This window comes from Macrotis lagotis, chromosome 1, assembly GCF_037893015.1.
Source record: "Macrotis lagotis isolate mMagLag1 chromosome 1, bilby.v1.9.chrom.fasta, whole genome shotgun sequence".
Taxonomy (NCBI): domain Eukaryota; kingdom Metazoa; phylum Chordata; class Mammalia; order Peramelemorphia; family Peramelidae; genus Macrotis; species Macrotis lagotis.
Window position 1 is genome coordinate 228,398,374 of NC_133658.1, and position 18,470 is coordinate 228,416,843.

Genomic DNA, 18,470 nt, shown 5'->3' on the forward strand with positions numbered 1-18,470 from the left:
CAATTATATTACTGCTAATTGAAATCATTCAGTCAATCTAAAAGCATATCTTAAATACTAACTCTCTTCCAAGAACTGTGCTAAATGCTAGTGATAACCCCCCCCCCAGGCAAAAAAAAATATTGCCTGCCCTCAAGGAGTTACATGTTAATGTGTGGATAAAGAACATTAGCTTAGGCTCTCAGGTGAAGACTAATTTAACTTCTGGGCTCAGGTAGAGCTAGGCTGTCAATTTCTGCTCCTGCCCTGGCACTCATTCTCTCTTGGGTATGCCTAATCCTGGTTGCTGTTCCCAGCTACCAGTCACCTCTTCGTTCTCTCCCAAACACAGGCTCACTCCCCCTTTTTTGGACTCTGCAGAGTCACTCCAGAAGGGCCCTTCATAAACTCTCCCACATTCTGACTTCATACACTTTTGGAGACTTGTTTCTGCCATACTGATAACAAGGCACATCAAGGTTATGTCTGGACTCTCCCTAAATATTTCTAAACATTCCTAAATAACAACTAAATATTAGTTGATACATGTACTTATATACTTCTGTAGCCTTGGGTACAAAACTTAATATCCCTCCCTGCCCCATCCCCTTTTCTGTCATGTGTCCTTTTGGTTATGCCATTCACTTCAGTTTATATGCCTTTGTTTCACCCCTCTGTCTACTGTAATCCTTCACAGCCCAAATCAGATGCTACATCCTCTATGAAGCTTTTCCTCACTAACCCAACTGGAATTGATAACTAACTATTTAGCTCTAGATCCTACTATTTCTATCAATTTATCTTCAAGACATACCCTCCTGTATACTGGCCTCCTGCAGCTAAATGGGACAGTAAATAGAGCAACTGACCTGGAATTAGGTAAACTCATCTTCCTGAGTTGAAATCTGGCCTCCTTTACTTAGCTGTGTGACCCTGGGCTTAACCTTGTTTGTCTCAGAATTAGGAAAACTCATCTTCCTGAGTTGAAATCTGGCCTCCTTTTCTTAGCTGTGTGACCCTGGGCTTAATCTTGTTTGTCTCAGTTTCATTATCTACAAAATGAGCTGAAGAAGGAAATGGCAAATCATTCCAGTATCTTGGCTAAGAAAATCCCAGATGGAGTCACAAAAAGTCACAATAACAACAATAATACTTGCTTCTCTGTCTCACCTCTACAAGTAGATTGTAAATTTTAAAAGAACAGTTGTGTGTTCACACACATCATAGCACTTGGAGATGCACATGGTAGGTATTCAATTAAATATTCAATAAATACATGCTGACTGGTAAGGAGTTTCACAGAAATTAAGTAGGAAGGATCCTATGATATCTGAGCAATTATATAATAAGCATATTATAAAATTATTATATATTACTAATCTTAAATTATGTTATTCTTTATATTATTATAGATTATAAAATTATATACTAAAACTATAATGTCACATATGACACTTTAAGCCTTCTAAAGTGCTTTTTCCCACAATAATCTCAGCAAGCAGGGAATACAAGTATTACCATCATTTTATAGATGGGGAAGCAAAGATTCAGAATTGAAGTGACTTGTCCATGGTCAAATAGCCAATAGGTATCAGAGCTAGAATCAAATCCTTGACGAAATGGATTATATTTTATTTTTGTCTGAAGTGAATGGTATAACCAAAAGGACACATGATAGAAAAGGGGATGGGGCAGGGAGGGATATTAAGTTTTGTACCCAAGGCTACAGAAGTATATAAGTACATGTATCAAGTAATATTTAGTTGTTATTTAGGAATGTTTAGAAATATTTAGGGAGAGTCCAGACATAACCTAGTCTAGTTTCTAGTACAACATAATCATGTATTGCTTGTTGAACTGAACTAAATTCTTTATAATAACCCTTTGAGGAAGGTAATGCAGATATTCTTCTCCCATTTTATAGATGATGAAACTGAGACCAAGAGAGCTGAAGGTTCTTGCCAATGATCATACCACTAGTAAATATTAAAACTTGGTTTTAAACCCAGGTTTTCTGATTCTGTGTTCAGTGACCATTCTACTACACCCTACTGTGGTACAGATAATTTAAAATTAGGATAGGCATCTGGACCAAAGTACTATTATTCTTTGTGTTTTGTGCACAACTTCATTTTTTCCCCCCTTTTAAGGATGAGCTTGTTTTTCTGTTCTTAATTCTGGGATTTTTATTTTAGACCCGTAAGATATATTACAGTTATGGAAATTCAAGTCCTATCTCCTGGGATAGGTTTCTTTGATGCCTAGTTAAACTGGGGTTCTTAATCCTCTGATTTTTATTTTGGACCCATAAAAGACATCACAATTACAGAAATTCAGATGCTGTCTTCTGGGCTAGGCTTCTCTGATGCATAGTTAAATTGGGGTGATTTTGTCCATCTGACCCTTTTTACCTTGGAAGTGGTAGCAGCTCCCCGTCGGTAGCCAGTAAAGACTGTCACCAGGTAATGGTATTGGGCAAAGGGATCATTGTCCTCTAGCACTGTAATCTTCACCTGTTTGGAAAGAGGATGTTATTAAAGTATTTGCTGAGCAGTGCCAATGCCAGCAGAGAGGGTAAGTCATCTCTCCTTGCAGGTTATAGGTGGGCTGTAGGTTGTAGGTTGCTGGTGGACCCCTTCAGCTTTAGGCACTAATATGACTGGCTAGCAGCAGAGCTGGCACCCAAATTCACATCTTCTGACTCTGAGACCACTGATGCTCAGAGCTGGGAGAGAGCTCAGAAAGCAATCGTTCTAAAATATCCCTGACAATTCTTCAACCTTGGCCTAAAGACCTCCAGGGAAGAGTACCTATTGCCTTCCTGTGTTTCCAGAAGTCTTGACTGGTCCATAATCAAACACTTAAACATCTGTGATGTCATTTTTAGCTTTGCAACTGCCCTGTGAGAAAGACAAGGTGGAAATGATCTTTATTTGATAGACAAGGAGGAGACTGAGGCCTAGAGAGGTGAAGGACCCTGCCAGAGGTCACCCAGTTAGTGAAATGGGTTAGAAAATAGACTTCTTGATTCCCAGCTTCTGTTCTAGGCTCACAAAGGATGGTTAAAAAAGGAATGACTCTATCGCTTCAATTAATAGCAATAATATAATAATTCACATTTCCATAATTTTTAAGATGTGAAAAGTGCTTTGCATATATTATCTCACTGAGCCTTTACAGCTACCTTTAGAGGTGGTGAGCTCTATTATTAACCCTATTTTATATATGAGCAAATGAGACTTAGAGAACATAACTGATTTGCTTAACTGGTGTAGTATGGAATTTTAATCCAGATCTTCCTGATTCCAGGTCCACTGTCAGTGTCAGTAATCGGTCAATAAACATTTATTAAGCACTCACTGTGTGCCTGGCTGGGTCATTTTACCACAGTGCCTCTCCACTAGTCATGAAATCTCAGGTCTAAACTAGATCTTGTCTAGTGGGGATCCTAGGATTTGTGACCTGATCTGGTCAATAGTTGTTTATTAAGCTCTTATATGTGCCAGACACTGTGCTGAGTGCTGGGGATGGGGATGCCAGCACAGGTCAAAAGAGAGACAGAGACATAGATAGAGAAAGACAGAGACAGAGAGAGAGAGAGAGAGAGAGACAGACAGACAGACAGACAGACAGACACACAGACACACAGACAGACAGACACACAGACACAGACAGACAGGAGGACAGAAAGATAGAAAGACTAGATAGAGAGACAGAGAGGAAAGAGAGACACACAGAGACACAGAGACAGAGACAGAGAGCTGAAACCTCTCAGACCACTTACCTTGGCATTGTCCTCAATGTCTTTCCTCCTTGCCCAGAATGCTACCATCACATACACCACACAGAGGCAGCCCACAGTGGTCACAACTACAGGATTGTCCACAAAGGTGCCAAAGAGTTCAGTTGTTTGGCTCACGTCAACAGTATTGGGCATCACAAAGAAGGTGCTTCCAAAGAAGGTGAGATGGTTGCAGAGGCAGTGAGTACTGTAAAGGGTAGTCTGCGGACCCACCTAAAAACACCCCCCAAAGCACTTCATTAATAAGATAAAGAGATCACAAGTTAGAAAATATCTCAGAGGTCAATTAGTTCACTACCCTCATTTTTCAGTTGAGGAAAAGAGAGGTTAAGTCTCTTGCTCAAGATCACACAAGTAGTAATTAGCAGAGCTGGTAGGTGAACTCAGGGCCTCAGACATTGATGAACAGATGAACATTTTTGGTTTGGGGATCTCATTTCTGAGCTGAGAAACTTGACTGAAGGGGAAAGGAAAACCTGTTAATGCTTTAATGAGATGGTAGATGGGTCAATGTGTCCATGTGTCCACAGTTTTCTTTTCAGAAAGAAAGAATATGGTTTTGGGGGGGAGGGTTTAGGTTTTTGCAAGGCAAATGGGGTTAAGTGGTTTGCCCAAGGCCACACAGCTAGGTAATTATTAAGTGTCTGAGTCCGGATTTGAACTCAGGGACTCCTGACTGTACCACCTAGCCACCCCCTGGACAGAATGTTAATGACCCAGAACTGGATCTGGAGTCTCTGCTTGCTAGAGCAATGCTAGGCATAGGTAAAAAAGTTTTTTAAACATTGGGATAGCTCCCCAGGTCTGTACCCTGAAGGGATCATGAAAAAGGGTAAAAACATCACTTGTACAAAAATATTCATAGCAGCTCTGTGGTGGCAAAGAGTTGGAACCTGAATGAATGTCCATTGGGGAATGGCTGAACAAATTGTGGTATATGTACATTATGGAACACTATTGTTCTATTAGAAACTGGGAGGGATGGGAATTCAGAGAAGCCTGAAAGGATTTGTATGAACTGATGCTGAGTGAGATGGGCAGAACCAGAAGAACACTGTACACCCTAACAGCAACATGGGGCGATTGTGAACCTTGATGGACTCACTCATTTCATCAGTGCAATAATCAGGGACAATTTTAGGGTATCTGTGATGGAGATCCAAAGAAAGTATCTGTGGAGTTTAAATAAAGACCAAAAGTTACTTTAATTTTTTGAAAAGGTTATTTTGGGGTGGCTAGGTAGTGCAGTGGATGGAACACTGGTCCTGGAGGCAGGAGTAACTGAGTTCAAATCCAGCCTTAGACACTTAATAATTACCTAGCTGTGTGGCCTTGGGCAAGTCACTTAATCCCATTGCCTTGCCAAAAAAAGCCCTAAAAAAATAAAAAATAATTTAAAAAGTCTCTGAAAAAAGTTATCTTATTATGTAATTTTGCTATCTCATATTTTATTTTTTTCTTAAAGACATGATTTCTCTCTCAGCACATTCAATATCGATCACTGTATAGCATGGAAACAGTATAAAGACTGTCAGACTGCCTTCTGTGGGGGTGCGGGGAGGGAAGTGAGATTAGCGGAAAAATTGTAAAATTAAAAAAAAAAGAATGCCTTCAGCAAAAAAAAAAAGATAGTTCCTCAGGGAGTTTGGGGCACTTTGCTGCTATAGCATCTGCATTCTCAAGGTTGGCGAGAATATCTGCCACTCAGCTACCTTTCAATATTCTGAGATGGAGGATTATAAGGACATAAATCTGGAAATGGAAGGGACCATAGAGTTTCATCTAGACCTACTTCTTCATATTAGAGATGAGGAAACTGAGGCCCAGAGGGGTGAAAAGGTTTTTCCTTAGAACACATGCATAATAAAATGCACAAGTAGAATGATGTGTGATTAGTCATTTTAAGAGATATAGATGGCTTTGTCAATTGTAAAGGACAATATGGGGACAGTTCTGCAGACCATACATTTTGTCATTCTACCCAGGGAAAGATCTACTCTCAAGCCTCTTCACAAACCTCCTCTCATTAAGTTGTAGTCCCTGAGAGTGGAATAGAATGGGTTGATCAATGTGCATAAAAAAAAAAAATGGACACATGAGTGTTAGCCTATTGCTAGTACAGAATTTGTCCCTGCTCCTTTACTTGTCCCTGACCTCCACCCACCAATCAATTGCCATTTCCCACCACCTTCAGCTTCTTATGGGATTTAAATAGTCTAGAAATTAACAGATCTAGAAAGTAACAGATCCAATTCCCTGGAGGATGAACTGCCCTATAGCAATTGCATCCAATTGGGCCATTAGTAATGTTGGCTACCCATCCATACTATCTTACTTAGCATGTATACAAAGCAAGTTTTCATGTCAAAGCCAATTATGGTACAATGAAGATCTGTGAAGCCTTTATCCCCTAACCCCCAGTGAGTCAGATATCATAAGGGCTTAAAACCAAGTGATAATCTGGCCAACATCTTTTTTCTCACTTCCAATGTTTTCCCCCACCTGGCACCCATCACTTCTCCAGTCCTCTTGGAACTCATCCCAGAAGACACACTGGGAAATGAAGCACGTAATACCAACAGTGACATCATGCTGGGCCACTGGATCCAATTCAGATGCAGGAATCACTGTTAAGTAATAGGTTCCTTCGCCAAAAGACAGATCTTCAGCACTTAAGATCCAGGTGGCCAATTTACCTGAAGGGAAGCATTTCAGCGGCAGCTCAGTCTGTTAATAGTTTCTGAAAATGCCCTATACCAAAATAAGGTCAAAAATGGGTATAGGATTCAGACATAAAGGGTGACACTATAGATAAATTAATAGACCAAGAAATTATCTATCAAAACTATGGAAAGGGGACAAATTTATGACCAAGTAAGAAATAGAGTACATTATAAAATGCAAAATGAATGATTTTGACTATATTAAATTAAAAAGTTTTTACACTAATAAAATCAGTGCTGCTAAAATTAGAAGGAAAGAAGAAAGTTTGGAAATAATCTTCACAACTAGGAGTTCTGATAAAGGTCTCTTTTCTAAAATATATAGAAAGCTGTATCAAATTTATAAGGTTGCAAGTCATCCCCAATTGATAAATGATCGAAGGATATGAACAGACAGTTTTCAAATGAAGAAATTAAAGCTATATATATATATATATATATACATATATATAAAATCATATGAAAAACTGTTCCAAATCATTATTGATTAGAGAAATGCAAATTAAAACAACAATTAGGTATCACCTCACACTTATCAGATTGTTCAAGATGAGAAAAGGGGGAAATGATCAATGTTGGAGACATTGTGGGAGGATGGGGACATGGATGCATTGCTGGAGTTGTGAACTGATCCAACCATTCTGGAAAGCAATATGGAACCATGCCCAAAGAAATAAAAGTGTTCATACTCTTTGACCCAGCAATTCTGATTCTAGGCCTATATCCAGAAGAAATCATAAAAAAGTGGAAAAAGTTCCACATGTTCCAAAATATTCATAGCAGCTCTTTTTGTAGAGGCAAAGAATTGGTAATTGAGGGGATGCCCATTAATTGGGGAATGGTTAAACAAGTTATGGAATACTATTGTTTTATAAGAAACCATAAACGGTTGGACTCTGGAAAAGCATAGAATGAATCACAGGATCTGATGCTGAGTGAAGGGAGCAGAACCAAGAGAATAAAGTACACATTAATAACAACATTGTGAAATGATCAATCCTGATAGATGCAACTGCTCTAAGCAATTCAGAGAGCCAGGACAACTCTTTTAGACTGACTACAGACAATACTATCCCCATCCAGAGGAAGGAAAACAAGATAAAACAAAACAAAACAAAAGACTCCCTTCAGAACTGATGAATACTACATTCATTTAAAAGAAATCTCATATCTTTGCCTTAATCCTAGTTCCTCATACTGAAAATGACTACTCTGTAAACATGATTAACACAAATGTGTATGTACAATATTAACCTGACTTTTTGCTGCAGAGGGGAGGGGAATGGGAAGGGAGGTGGAAGGACATTGTGTAGCTTAAAAATATACATAGGGACAGCTAGGTGGCACAGTGGATAGAGTACCAGTCTTGGAGTCAGGAGGACCTGAGTTCAAATGTGACCTCAGACATTTAATAATTGTCTAGCTGTGTGACCTTGGGCAAGTCACTTAACCCCATTGCCCTAAATAAACATATAAATAAATAATTTGCATAGGCATATGGATGAATGTTGAAAAACTTTCATAACATCTATTTGGAAAAATAACATAAATAAAAATAATATTAAATGTTAATAAATGTTAAATAATAAGTATCCATGGAGTTAGACTTCATGATCCTCCAATAGAAAAGTTTCTGAGAATGGACTTTGTACAAGAAAGGACACTTATTTATATAGGAAAAAAGTACTAGAAGTGATATAGGACATGCTATCCCAAATCAAGAAGAAGGGAAAGTTATCCCCTGAAATTCTATAAGATATATTCTCTTTTTTCCCTACCCTACACAAGACTTGATTAAACGTAAGTGGGAATATACCCAAGAGCTCAACCCCTAGCATGTAGTAGGACTCAGTTTTTTGTGCTTGGAAATAAGTGGAACATTCCCTGTTCCCAGGGAGAAGATTCCTCAATCACAGGGGTGAAGGGAATGAGAAGGAGGATGCTCATTTCCCTTCTCAATCTGGCAGGGCTTCCACCACTCAGAACCTTCCCAACTGAAAACATCATTTTAGCTTTTTCTTGCACTACCACGGGAACTGAGGGCTCCATTTTCTGCTTTGTCCCAAGAAATTTCCTTTGCCTTACTAATCCCTGAAGTCTGTACCCAGGAGAAGGGGAAGATCTACTAGATAATTGCTTGGAATCCTCTTGACCATCAGACCTAAAATAAAAATTGTGCATGAAGTTAATGCTGATAGGAAAAAGGAGACAGTGTGTTAGACTCCTGAACAGATATGCCTTATAACCTGATCTCATCATCTTGAACATACTGAATCTGAAGTGAAAGGAATGTCAGGTGGAGATGTCCAGCAAGGAGATGGGGTTTAGAGATTGGGGTTTAGAATTTCTCATGAGTGGAAAAACAGATTAGAGGTGTCACTAGTGAAATTGTGGGAGTGGGTGGGAAGACTAAGGGAAAAGAATACTGAGAGAAAAGGCAACAGAGGAAAGAGCCATGAAACACCAGATTTGTAGGATAGGAGAAGAATGAGGAGCCTGCAAATTCAATTCAATTTTATTCAATAAACATTAAGTGCCTATATGTGCCAGACACTAGGGATACAAAAAAAAAAAAAGATGGTCTCTTCCCTCAGGGGATTTACTACAATATAATAGGGCAGTAAACATGGAAACATATAAACAAAGCAAGGTATATACAGGAGAAATTGGAAATAATTAAAAAATGGAAAGCACTGGAATTGCAAGAGGTTAAGAAGACTCCCTGTAGAGAAAGTTCTATTTTAGTTGTGACTTTAAGGAAAATAGGAAAATTGGTAATTGGAGCAGAGGAAGAGCATGGGAGATGGCCAGAGTAAAATGCCCAGAGCTGAAGATGGAGTGTCCTGGATTGAAGAGTTCTTATCAGGGAGTGGGCTCTAAGGAAGACTGGAAAGGGAGGATAAGCTGGGTTATAGAGAGCTTTGAATGCCAACAGAGCATGTTGTATTTGCTCCTGGAGGTAGCAGCAAGCTACTGGAGTTTACTGAATATAGGGGTGACATACTCAGACCTGCATTTTAGGAAAGTCACTTCAGTGACTGCATGGGGACTGGACTGGAGTGGGGAGAGACTTGAGGAAGGCAGACAGACCCCCAGAAGGCTATTGCAATAATTGAGGCATGAGGTGATGAGGGCCAGCACTAAGAGTGGTGGTATTGTCAGAGGAGAGGAAGGGGACATTATCAGGAGATGTTGTAAAAGTGAAATCAATAGACCTTGGTTGATTAGCTTAAATGGGGGGAGTGGTGTAAGAGATAGTGAAGAATCCAAGATAACTTCTATTGTGAGACTGAGGGACTGGGAAGATAGTGTTGCCCTCTGTAGTAGAAGGAGTAGGAGAAAATATAGGGGAAAAGATGAGTTTTGTTTTAGTCATATTGCATGTAAGATGTCTACTGAACATTCATTCAGTTTGAGATATCTGAAAAATAGTTGGAGATGTGAGAATGGAGGTCATGAGAGAGGTTGGAACAGGAAAGGTGGATTTGAAAATCATCAACATAAAGATGGAAAATAAATTAATGGGAACTGATGAGGTTACCAAATGAAGTTGTGTAGAGGAGAAGAAAAGAGGACCCAGGACAGAATTCAAGGGATACCTACAGTTTGAGGGTGTGTTCTGCAATAGGATCACAAAAGGAGTGATCAGATAGGAAGAAAACTGAGAGAATAGTGTCCTAAAAATCTAGAGAGAAACAAATATCAAGAGCGATCAACAGTGTCAAAGGTTGCAGAGGTCAAGGATAATGAGGATTGAGAGAAGGCCGCTGGATTTGGCAATCAGAAGATAATCAGTAACTTTGTAGAGAGTATTTCAGTGGAATCAATCAGAATTGATTATAGGGGTTATGAAGAGAAGGAGAAGAGAAAAAGTGGAGGTACATATTGTATGTAACTTTTTGAGTTTAGTTACAAAAGGCAGAAGAAATATTAGATGATATCAGAATTGGAAAAATCAAGTGAAGGATTTTTTTTCAGGATGGGGAGACATGGATATGTTTATAAGAAGTAGGAAATGAGTCAGTAAACAAGAAGAAAATGAAAATAAATGAAAGAGCAGGGATCATGAGAGGAGTCAATCTGTTGGCAGAGACAGATGGAATGGCATCACTTGAACAAGTAGAGGGGTTAGCCTTAGTAAGGAATAAAGCTACTGCATCATGTGAGACAGGGATGATAAAAGAGACAGTGGCAAAGGCACCTGAGTGACAGGAAATGAAGAAGGGAGAAGGGTCTCAGTTTTTTCTGTGAAGTATAAGGCAGGGTCTCAGTTGAGAGAGTGGAATGAGGAGGAACCATGGGAGGGATTAAAAAGATTTGGAAGAGCCACTGTGGAAAATGGGGTAGTGAGTTCATAAGGGAGGTATATAAAAAGATTGCCTAGCATCAATGAGTGCCTTTTGAGGTTATGTTACAGAAATTTGCTCCTGGAGCTGCATGATTTTCTTGACCTTCCCCAGCTGAGGTTTGGCTGGGCATAATCAGCAAAATGACAAGTGGGGCTTTAAGAGATGATGGCAGAAGGCTGAGAAGGAATAAAAACCATGAGAGCAGAGTTTCATAGAAGCTAAGAATCAAGAAAGAATCAAAAGAAAAGGTGTTGTCCACATATCCACACAGCAGAGGATACAAAGCTGGACACATGGTAGATGATTAACGAGACACCAAAACAACAGAGACAATGACATAGGAGCTACTAAAATGCTAAGTTAATGCAAATGTTAGTAAAATGCTAGGTGCCTAGAATCAGCTAAATTCTAAATTCTATATCCAAATTCTAGTTCTGCTCACAGGGGGTAGATTGGCATCACTATGACATCTGGGTAGCTCAGGGATTCAAGAACTTTCCCCTTAATTCTAATTAAAGCTGTTGTCTAGCTGGTTTAGAATGGATAATATCTTTTTTAAACGCTGTTTAGTGGCATATAATGAGACCCATAGCCATCATCAACATACAATTATGTTATGCTAACATTCTAATAGAGGAATACATACCTATAAAAGCAGTCTTCTGCTGAAGGTGAGTTTTGACATCATAGTTGGTCTCATTGGGGTAGTATCCATAGCCCAAGTACAATGTGAGTGGGAGATCAAAGTCCCACTCAAGGTGGATCACCAGAGAAGCATTTCCAGAAGTCATATTCACTTGCAAAGTAGATGAAGTTGTTAGATTCAGGATGGTATGTGTGTCCTTTAACTTTGTAAATCGAGGCAATAAGATCTACAAAAATAATGGCATAATGGCTAATAAAAAGCTAAGTAGTTCTTAGAAATGTAGGAGCAACTGTAGTTCAGTTCAGCGTATAGATTTATCATCAATTGTATATTAGATCCAAATAATGCATGTAGTAGGTCTTGGATTCTGTTACATTCTGTTTGTATTACAAACAGCGGTAAGTATTAGAAAGCTCAAAAGCTCCAGAATCCCTTGTTAAATTTTCAGTGTGAGATTTACATTTCAAAAATAGGTAAATGGTATAAGTTAGATGACTTGATTTATTATTTTGTTGATTGTCTAGACTTAAGGTAATAGAGAAGGAGGCAATTAATAATGCAGACTAAACATATTGTACATGGTTTTTTTGTTTTTTGTTTTGGCAAGCCAGTGGGGCTAAGTGACTTGCCTAAGGTCACACAACTAGGTAATTATTAAGTATCTGAGATCACATTTGAACTCAGGTCCTCCTGACTCCAGGTGCTGTACATGCTTTTTTTTTTAAGAAAAAAAGCTGCTTGGTGGGGGGGCGGCTAGGTGGCACAGTGGACAGAGCACCACCCTGGAGTCAGGAGGACCTGAGTTCAAATCCGGCCTCAAACACTTAATAATTCCCTAACTGTATGACCTTGGGCAAGCCACTTAACCCCATTGCCTTACAAAAACCTAAAAAAGAAAAAGAGCTGCTTGGTAACCACATACCAGCACACTGCTATATACAAAGATTAAAATGACATGGACCTCACTCTCAAGGAACTTCTGTTAAGGGTAGGTAGGAGACATATATATTTAATAATTTAAATTAGAAAAGGATTAAGAACATAGGAAAGATCAATCAAAGTGACTTGAAAGGTTCAGGGAATGAAGGGGTATCCAGATGAGGGAGAAGGATTGTAGAGAAAATGGTACCTGTATGAGTCTTGAAGTGAAAGAATTTTACCTAATGGAAATGAGTCAGGGAGAGTCTGATCCATACATGAGGGCAACATGAAAAATAAGGGACATGATAAGGTCAAGGGACATTTAGTAGTCCAAATTATCTGGAACATAGAGTTCATGAAATCAGTCTATAAGGACAGCTTGGAGAATGTCAGTTTAAGGTGTTTGTATTTTAGTCTGTAGACAATAGTGAGTCATTGATGTTTGTGGAATAAAGGAATGACTTCATTAGACTATGCATTAAGAAGATCATCTCTCAAGTTTTATGGTCCCAGAATCCTAGATTATTCTATCAGAGTGAAGATAACTTAGAGAAAAGAGAGACCGGATGGAGGCAAGGAGACAAGTGACAAGGTTATAGCAATAATCCAAATAAGACATGAGGAGTATATAATAGAATGAGAGCTATGAGAAGGGAAAAGAGAGGATGGATTTGAGATTTTTCAAAGAGACTTAGGTGGCCATTGGAATTGGGAAATTGGAAGGAAAGGGTAGATTTTGAAAAGAGGATGACGAATTCAGTTTTGAACATGCTCAGTTTGAGGAACTGGTAGGACATTTAGGTGGGAATAAACAGATACCAGGTGAAAATGCTACTTTTTTTTCTTGCAGTTTTCCCAGCACTTAGTATAGTTTAATAAATATTTAAATAATATTTAATAAATCCTCAACAAATTAGTTGATGTGACTTTAAGCTCCCTTCCTTCTCTAAATCCTACAAACAGCATAGCCCATTAGTGTTCATGTCTATGTTCATGTGATTCTCCAGAGAAATGGACACTAAACAATGTTAACCTGACTATTTGTCCCTGAAGGGAGGGGGTGGAAAGGGAGGGTGGAAGTACATTGTGTAATTTAAAAAATATATATTTATATATATATATATATTATGTATATATATGCATATGGATGAATGTTCAAAAAACTTTCTTAACATGTATTTGGAAAAATAAAATATCAATTAAAAAAAGACATGATCACTGAAAATCCTGTTCATTTCCCAATCCTTTTTATAAGACAAACTTGAAGCCTAGTCTGACAGTGTCAAAACATGAGAGCATGACTCATAATCAGAGAATTGGTTAATCAGTCCTCTGTTTGCTGAGTCCAGAGTATTCTTAACATAACACAGTCTGTCAATAAACATGTGTTAAGCACCTACTATACATCAAGGTACTTTGCTAAGCAGTGTAGAAGAAAGAGAAAGAAAGAGAGAAAGCAAGTAAGGAAGGGAGGGAGGGGGAGAAAAGAAAGTTAAGCAACAAATAGTCCTTGCCCTCAAGGAGCTCACAATACAACACCTAAAAATACACAGAAAAGGGAAGGGGAACAAACCAGGGAGGAGATATGAAAGGTCCAAAGGAGCAGCCAGTTGGGAAATGCAGAGATGGCTGCCTTGAGTATTGTCCCTAAATGGAAAAACTGGGAGTTCTCTTCTGTTAATCCTCTATTCTCTTCAGTCAAAGGGAGGGAGGAGCCCCAGGGGCAGGTATGAATTTCAGGGTTGATGGGGTCTGGTAGGTTGATGAGAATGTCACCAAAGTTCAATGGGACTTTAGAAATAATTTGATTTGGGGCAGCTAGGTTGCACAGTGGCTAGAGCACCAGCCCTGGAGTCAGGAGGATCTGGGTTCAACTGTGACCTCAGATACTTAATAATTGCCTAGCTGTGTGACCTTGGGCAAGTCACTTAACCCCATTGCCTTAAATGAATAAAACTTTTGAAAAAAAGAAATAATTTGGTTGAATTCTCTTTTGTCATAAGGGAGAAAATAGAGGCACTTCATGGCTATGTGACTTGCTCAAGGTTACATAGGAATTAAGTAGAAGATTCCAAACTATGTCTTCTGACTCCAGATCTAGTACTTTTGACTTTGTATTGTTCATTCTTCTTAAGGAAAACCATCAATGCAGTCAAAACCTTAAAAGGGAAACTACTTTTCCTTGCTTCCAGACATTCCAAGGTCTGTGGCTGGCCTCTGTCAAAGACTAGTCACTTTGTCAGGTAAGAGGGGCTAGCTCTTTCTATTGAAAAAAATTTTTTTTTATCATAAGAGAGTTTCCCCCACCACTACCCAGCTCATTCTGCCTGAATAATAATATTATTTAGATGTTTTTTAAATGGAATAATAATATTTAAACACACAATATTTCTCAAAGCTCTTTAGTACTGGACTTCTTAACCTGTTTCTTGGTCATAGATACCTTTGAAAATCTGACTAGGGGCAGCTAGGTGGCATAGTGGATAGAGCACCGGTCCTGGAGTCAGGAAGACCTGAGTTCAAATCCGGGCTCAGACACTTAATAATTACCTAGCTGTGTGGCCTTGGGCAAGCTACTTAACCTCATTGCCTTGCAAAAACTTAAAAAAACAAAATCCTGCTCTAGGCAGGTTTGTGATTTAAGTAAAAGAACAAATATGACAATACATATACCAAAAAACTCCAAACAATGCAAAGATAATAAAAAACAGTTATCTATTTCAAAGTAGAATAACAGAAATTGAGAAAAATACCTTTAAAAAATTTCTAAACTAGGGGTGGCCAGGTGGTACAGTGGATAAAGCACCGGCCCTGGAGTCAGGAGTACCTGAGTTCAAATGCAGCCTCAGACACTTAATAATTATCTAGCTGTGTGGCCTTGGGCAAGCCACTTAACCCCATTGCTTTGCAAAAAAAAAAAAAAAAAGAAAGTCTGACTAAACCCATGTCCCCCTTCTCAGAATAATATTTTTAAATGCATAAGATAAAATACAAAAAATTACAACAAAAACAAAAGGTTAGTAAAAATAAAGATGTATTTTTTTTCATCTTAAGTTCATGGACCCCCTGAAATCTTTCCACAGACCTCAGGTTAAGAACACTTGCTTAAGTGGCTCCTAGTTTACAAATGGTAGGGATTTAAACCCTTAACTACCTGACTTTTCAAGGCCCTCCTAAATTTGGCACCACCCAGATCTCTTCTAGCTCTAAGTCCTCAGATTCTATGAAGTCTATTGATTAACCCAGAGATAGTGTATTGCATTCCACATCTGGAACAGGAAGATAGAAGTTTAAATCTTGTCACAGACATTTAACTAATTGTGAGATCATGGGCAAGTATCTTCTGAGTCTCAGTTTTCTCATCTTTGAAATAGAAATGATAATACCTGTAGTATCTGCTTTTTAAGGTTATTGTGAGGCTCAAATGTACTTTGCAAACCTCCAAGAGTTATACAGATATTAGTTATTCTTATTATAAAGCCCATGTGTTTAGAGAAAAAAAATTTGAGCTCCTTGAGAGCCAGAACTATCTTTTGACTTTCTTTGTATAGCCTCAGGGCATAGCATAATGCCTGGCACATTGTAGGAGCTTAATAAATATTTACTGACTGCCCAGCCAGACTGTTGGTTCTGGTGCTTTCCCCTGTTGTGTTCTTTCATCTACCAGGGAAACTCTTTGAAGAAGTCTAAAAAAGCCTCACATTAGGAGCAGGACAGCATATTCTTACCATCTTGAGTCCCTCTTTGAAATCTCTATCTCTCAAGAACCTCTGCTGAAAACCTCTGCCAAAGCATTTTTTCCTTTTTTTTTGCATCATTCCAACCTTGAGTGAAAAATCAGACTAAAGGGTTTTTTTTCCTTAAAGTTTCTGAAGTTAGGGGCAGCTAGGTGGCACAGTGCATAGAGCACCGGCCTTGGAGTCAGGAGTACCTGAGTTCAAATCCAGTCTCAGACACTTAATAATTACCTAGCTGTGTGGCCTTGGGCAAGCCACTTAACCCCACTGTCTTGCAAAAACTAAAAAAAAAAGTTCCTGAAGTTAGAGAGCATGCTCAAATAGAACCAAATACTTACCTCAATATTGTCTTTCAGATTCCTCACTGGGATGAGCTGTCCCCCAGGGCTGGTCAGATGAAGGCCTGCAACACTCCCTTGAACATCAAAGTTGCCACTTGCAGGGAAGGGATTCTCAGAAAAACTCACCATCTAGAACCAAAAGTCAAGAATATTTGGCCTAGGCTAAGGGAGTAGTCACTGTAACAGACTAGAGCTCTATTCCATGATGGATGTGACATGAAGCCAACTGTTGCTTCATTTGAGGAGTGAATGAATACAAGTGGGGCTTCCACTGGCAATGTTTTTATTCCCTATGTTTCTAGTATGCTGAGTTACCAACATTTGAATCTTCAATGGATAATGGAACTGGGAGTATTTATCTTAGAGAAGGAAAGACTTGGAGCTGGTATGAGATAGTTATCTTAAAATAGTTGAAAGGCTGGGACAAGAAATATTAGAATTATCTTGTTTGACCCTAGTGGGCAGTACTAGGAACAATGGTGTAAAAATTGCAGAGAGATAAAAATTAGGTTTGAGGTCAGGAAAAACTTCCTAACAATTTGGATTGTTCAAAAATGAAGCGGGCTGCCTTGGAAGATAGTAGAGTTCTTCTTTCATTGGAAGTCTTCAAGCAAAGAATGGCTGACCACTTGTTGGATGTGTTAAGAGGGAAGATTCTTTTTTAGTTATGGGTTAACCAGATGGTCAATGAGATCTTTTCCCAATTTTGAAATTCTGTGATTAGAAGCAGGTACCATCACAAATAGAAGTTTTTTTGCCTGATTCAATTAGGTAAGGACAGACCCATCCCCTGAAGCATCTGTTTGCCATTCATTCTTTGCATTTAGTCTTCTTTCCAAAAATGCTGAAGAATAGAATTAGTCATTCAAAAATTGCACAGACCAACACAGGCTGGAATGGAAATCTCTTTCCTTCTAATGCTTTTCTTTTTTTTTTTCTTTTCCAATTTCACTGTAGAGAGTTCTTTGGGTAAGGTTGGCCTGGTGTCTTGGGTCATCCAAGAAGCTTACTAGATTGTAAGATGTGGTTGGTCAACAAGTAAGGTGGAATGCATCTGGGTGGCCCATCTCCTGGTCCACTCAGATACATGTTCAAACTTCCAAATGGCAGCCAAGCTTCCAATGAAAGCATTAACACAACATTGTTGCAAACAGGTGGTATAGAAGGGAGAAGCTGAAAAACTAGGCAAGAAATTTCTGAAGTTCTTTCCCGGTTTTGGATGTATCAAACTTAGTCTAGCATGGAATTGGGAAGCTGGTGACTGGAAGAAGGAGCAGGAAAACAGAGCCTTAGCCAGGACAAGACCTTGCATTGATACTGAATGTTTGTATCTGTATAGTGTTTTTATATTGCCTTCCTGTTAGAATGGTAGCTTTTTAAAAAAGAGTTTTACAATTTTTCTCCTATTCTTGCTTCCCTCCCCCACCTCCCACAGAAGGCATTCTGTTAGTGTTTACACTGGTTTCATGTTATATACATTGATCTCAGTTGAATGTGATGACAGAGAAATCATATCCTTAAGGAAGAAAAATAAAGTTTGAGATAGTAAAATTACATAATAATATAATGCTTTTTTCCTTCTAATTTGACGGTAGTCCATAATTCTTTCTCTGGATACAGATGGTAGAATGGTAGCTTTTAAAGGTCAAGCACTATGTTTTTGTCTTTTTCTTTGAATCTCCAGTGTGCATAGCCTGACACATTGTAAGTTAAATAAATACACACTAAGAACAAAAGACTCAGAAGAGAACACACAATTTTGAAGAGGATACACACAAGGCTGTATCCTAAAATAGAAAGAGTGATGAAGAGGTGATCTTGGTTCTATATATACCTAACTAGCTCTATGATCTTGGGCAAAGCCCCTCTCTGGAATTTGATTTCTTCATCTGTGAAGTGGGGATAACAATATTTGTGCTAGTTATCTCTCAATGAACAACTATGAAGAATGAGTTTTGTTAAGACTGGAAGT

The 18,470-nt window shown here is 38.7% G+C and overlaps 1 protein-coding gene and 1 long non-coding RNA gene across 2 annotated transcripts in view; one reads left to right on the plus strand and one right to left on the minus strand.

Annotated features, from left to right (window-relative positions):
- Positions 1 to 16,743, plus strand: part of LOC141504615 (uncharacterized) — a 37,330-nt gene extending 20,587 nt beyond the window's left edge. The window contains exons 2-3 of the long non-coding RNA XR_012473429.1: positions 14,556 to 14,663; positions 16,514 to 16,743. This is a non-coding gene — a long non-coding RNA (uncharacterized LOC141504615). The remainder of the gene's footprint in view (positions 1 to 14,555; positions 14,664 to 16,513) is intronic.
- LOC141504613 (polycystin-1-like protein 2) overlaps positions 1 to 18,470 on the minus strand; it is a 157,984-nt gene that overhangs the window by 84,134 nt on the left and 55,380 nt on the right. Inside the window, 5 exon segments of the mRNA XM_074209734.1 lie at positions 2,391 to 2,492; positions 3,764 to 3,994; positions 6,284 to 6,477; positions 11,500 to 11,725; positions 16,496 to 16,627. Coding sequence (XP_074065835.1) covers positions 2,391 to 2,492; positions 3,764 to 3,994; positions 6,284 to 6,477; positions 11,500 to 11,725; positions 16,496 to 16,627 — 885 coding nt within the window.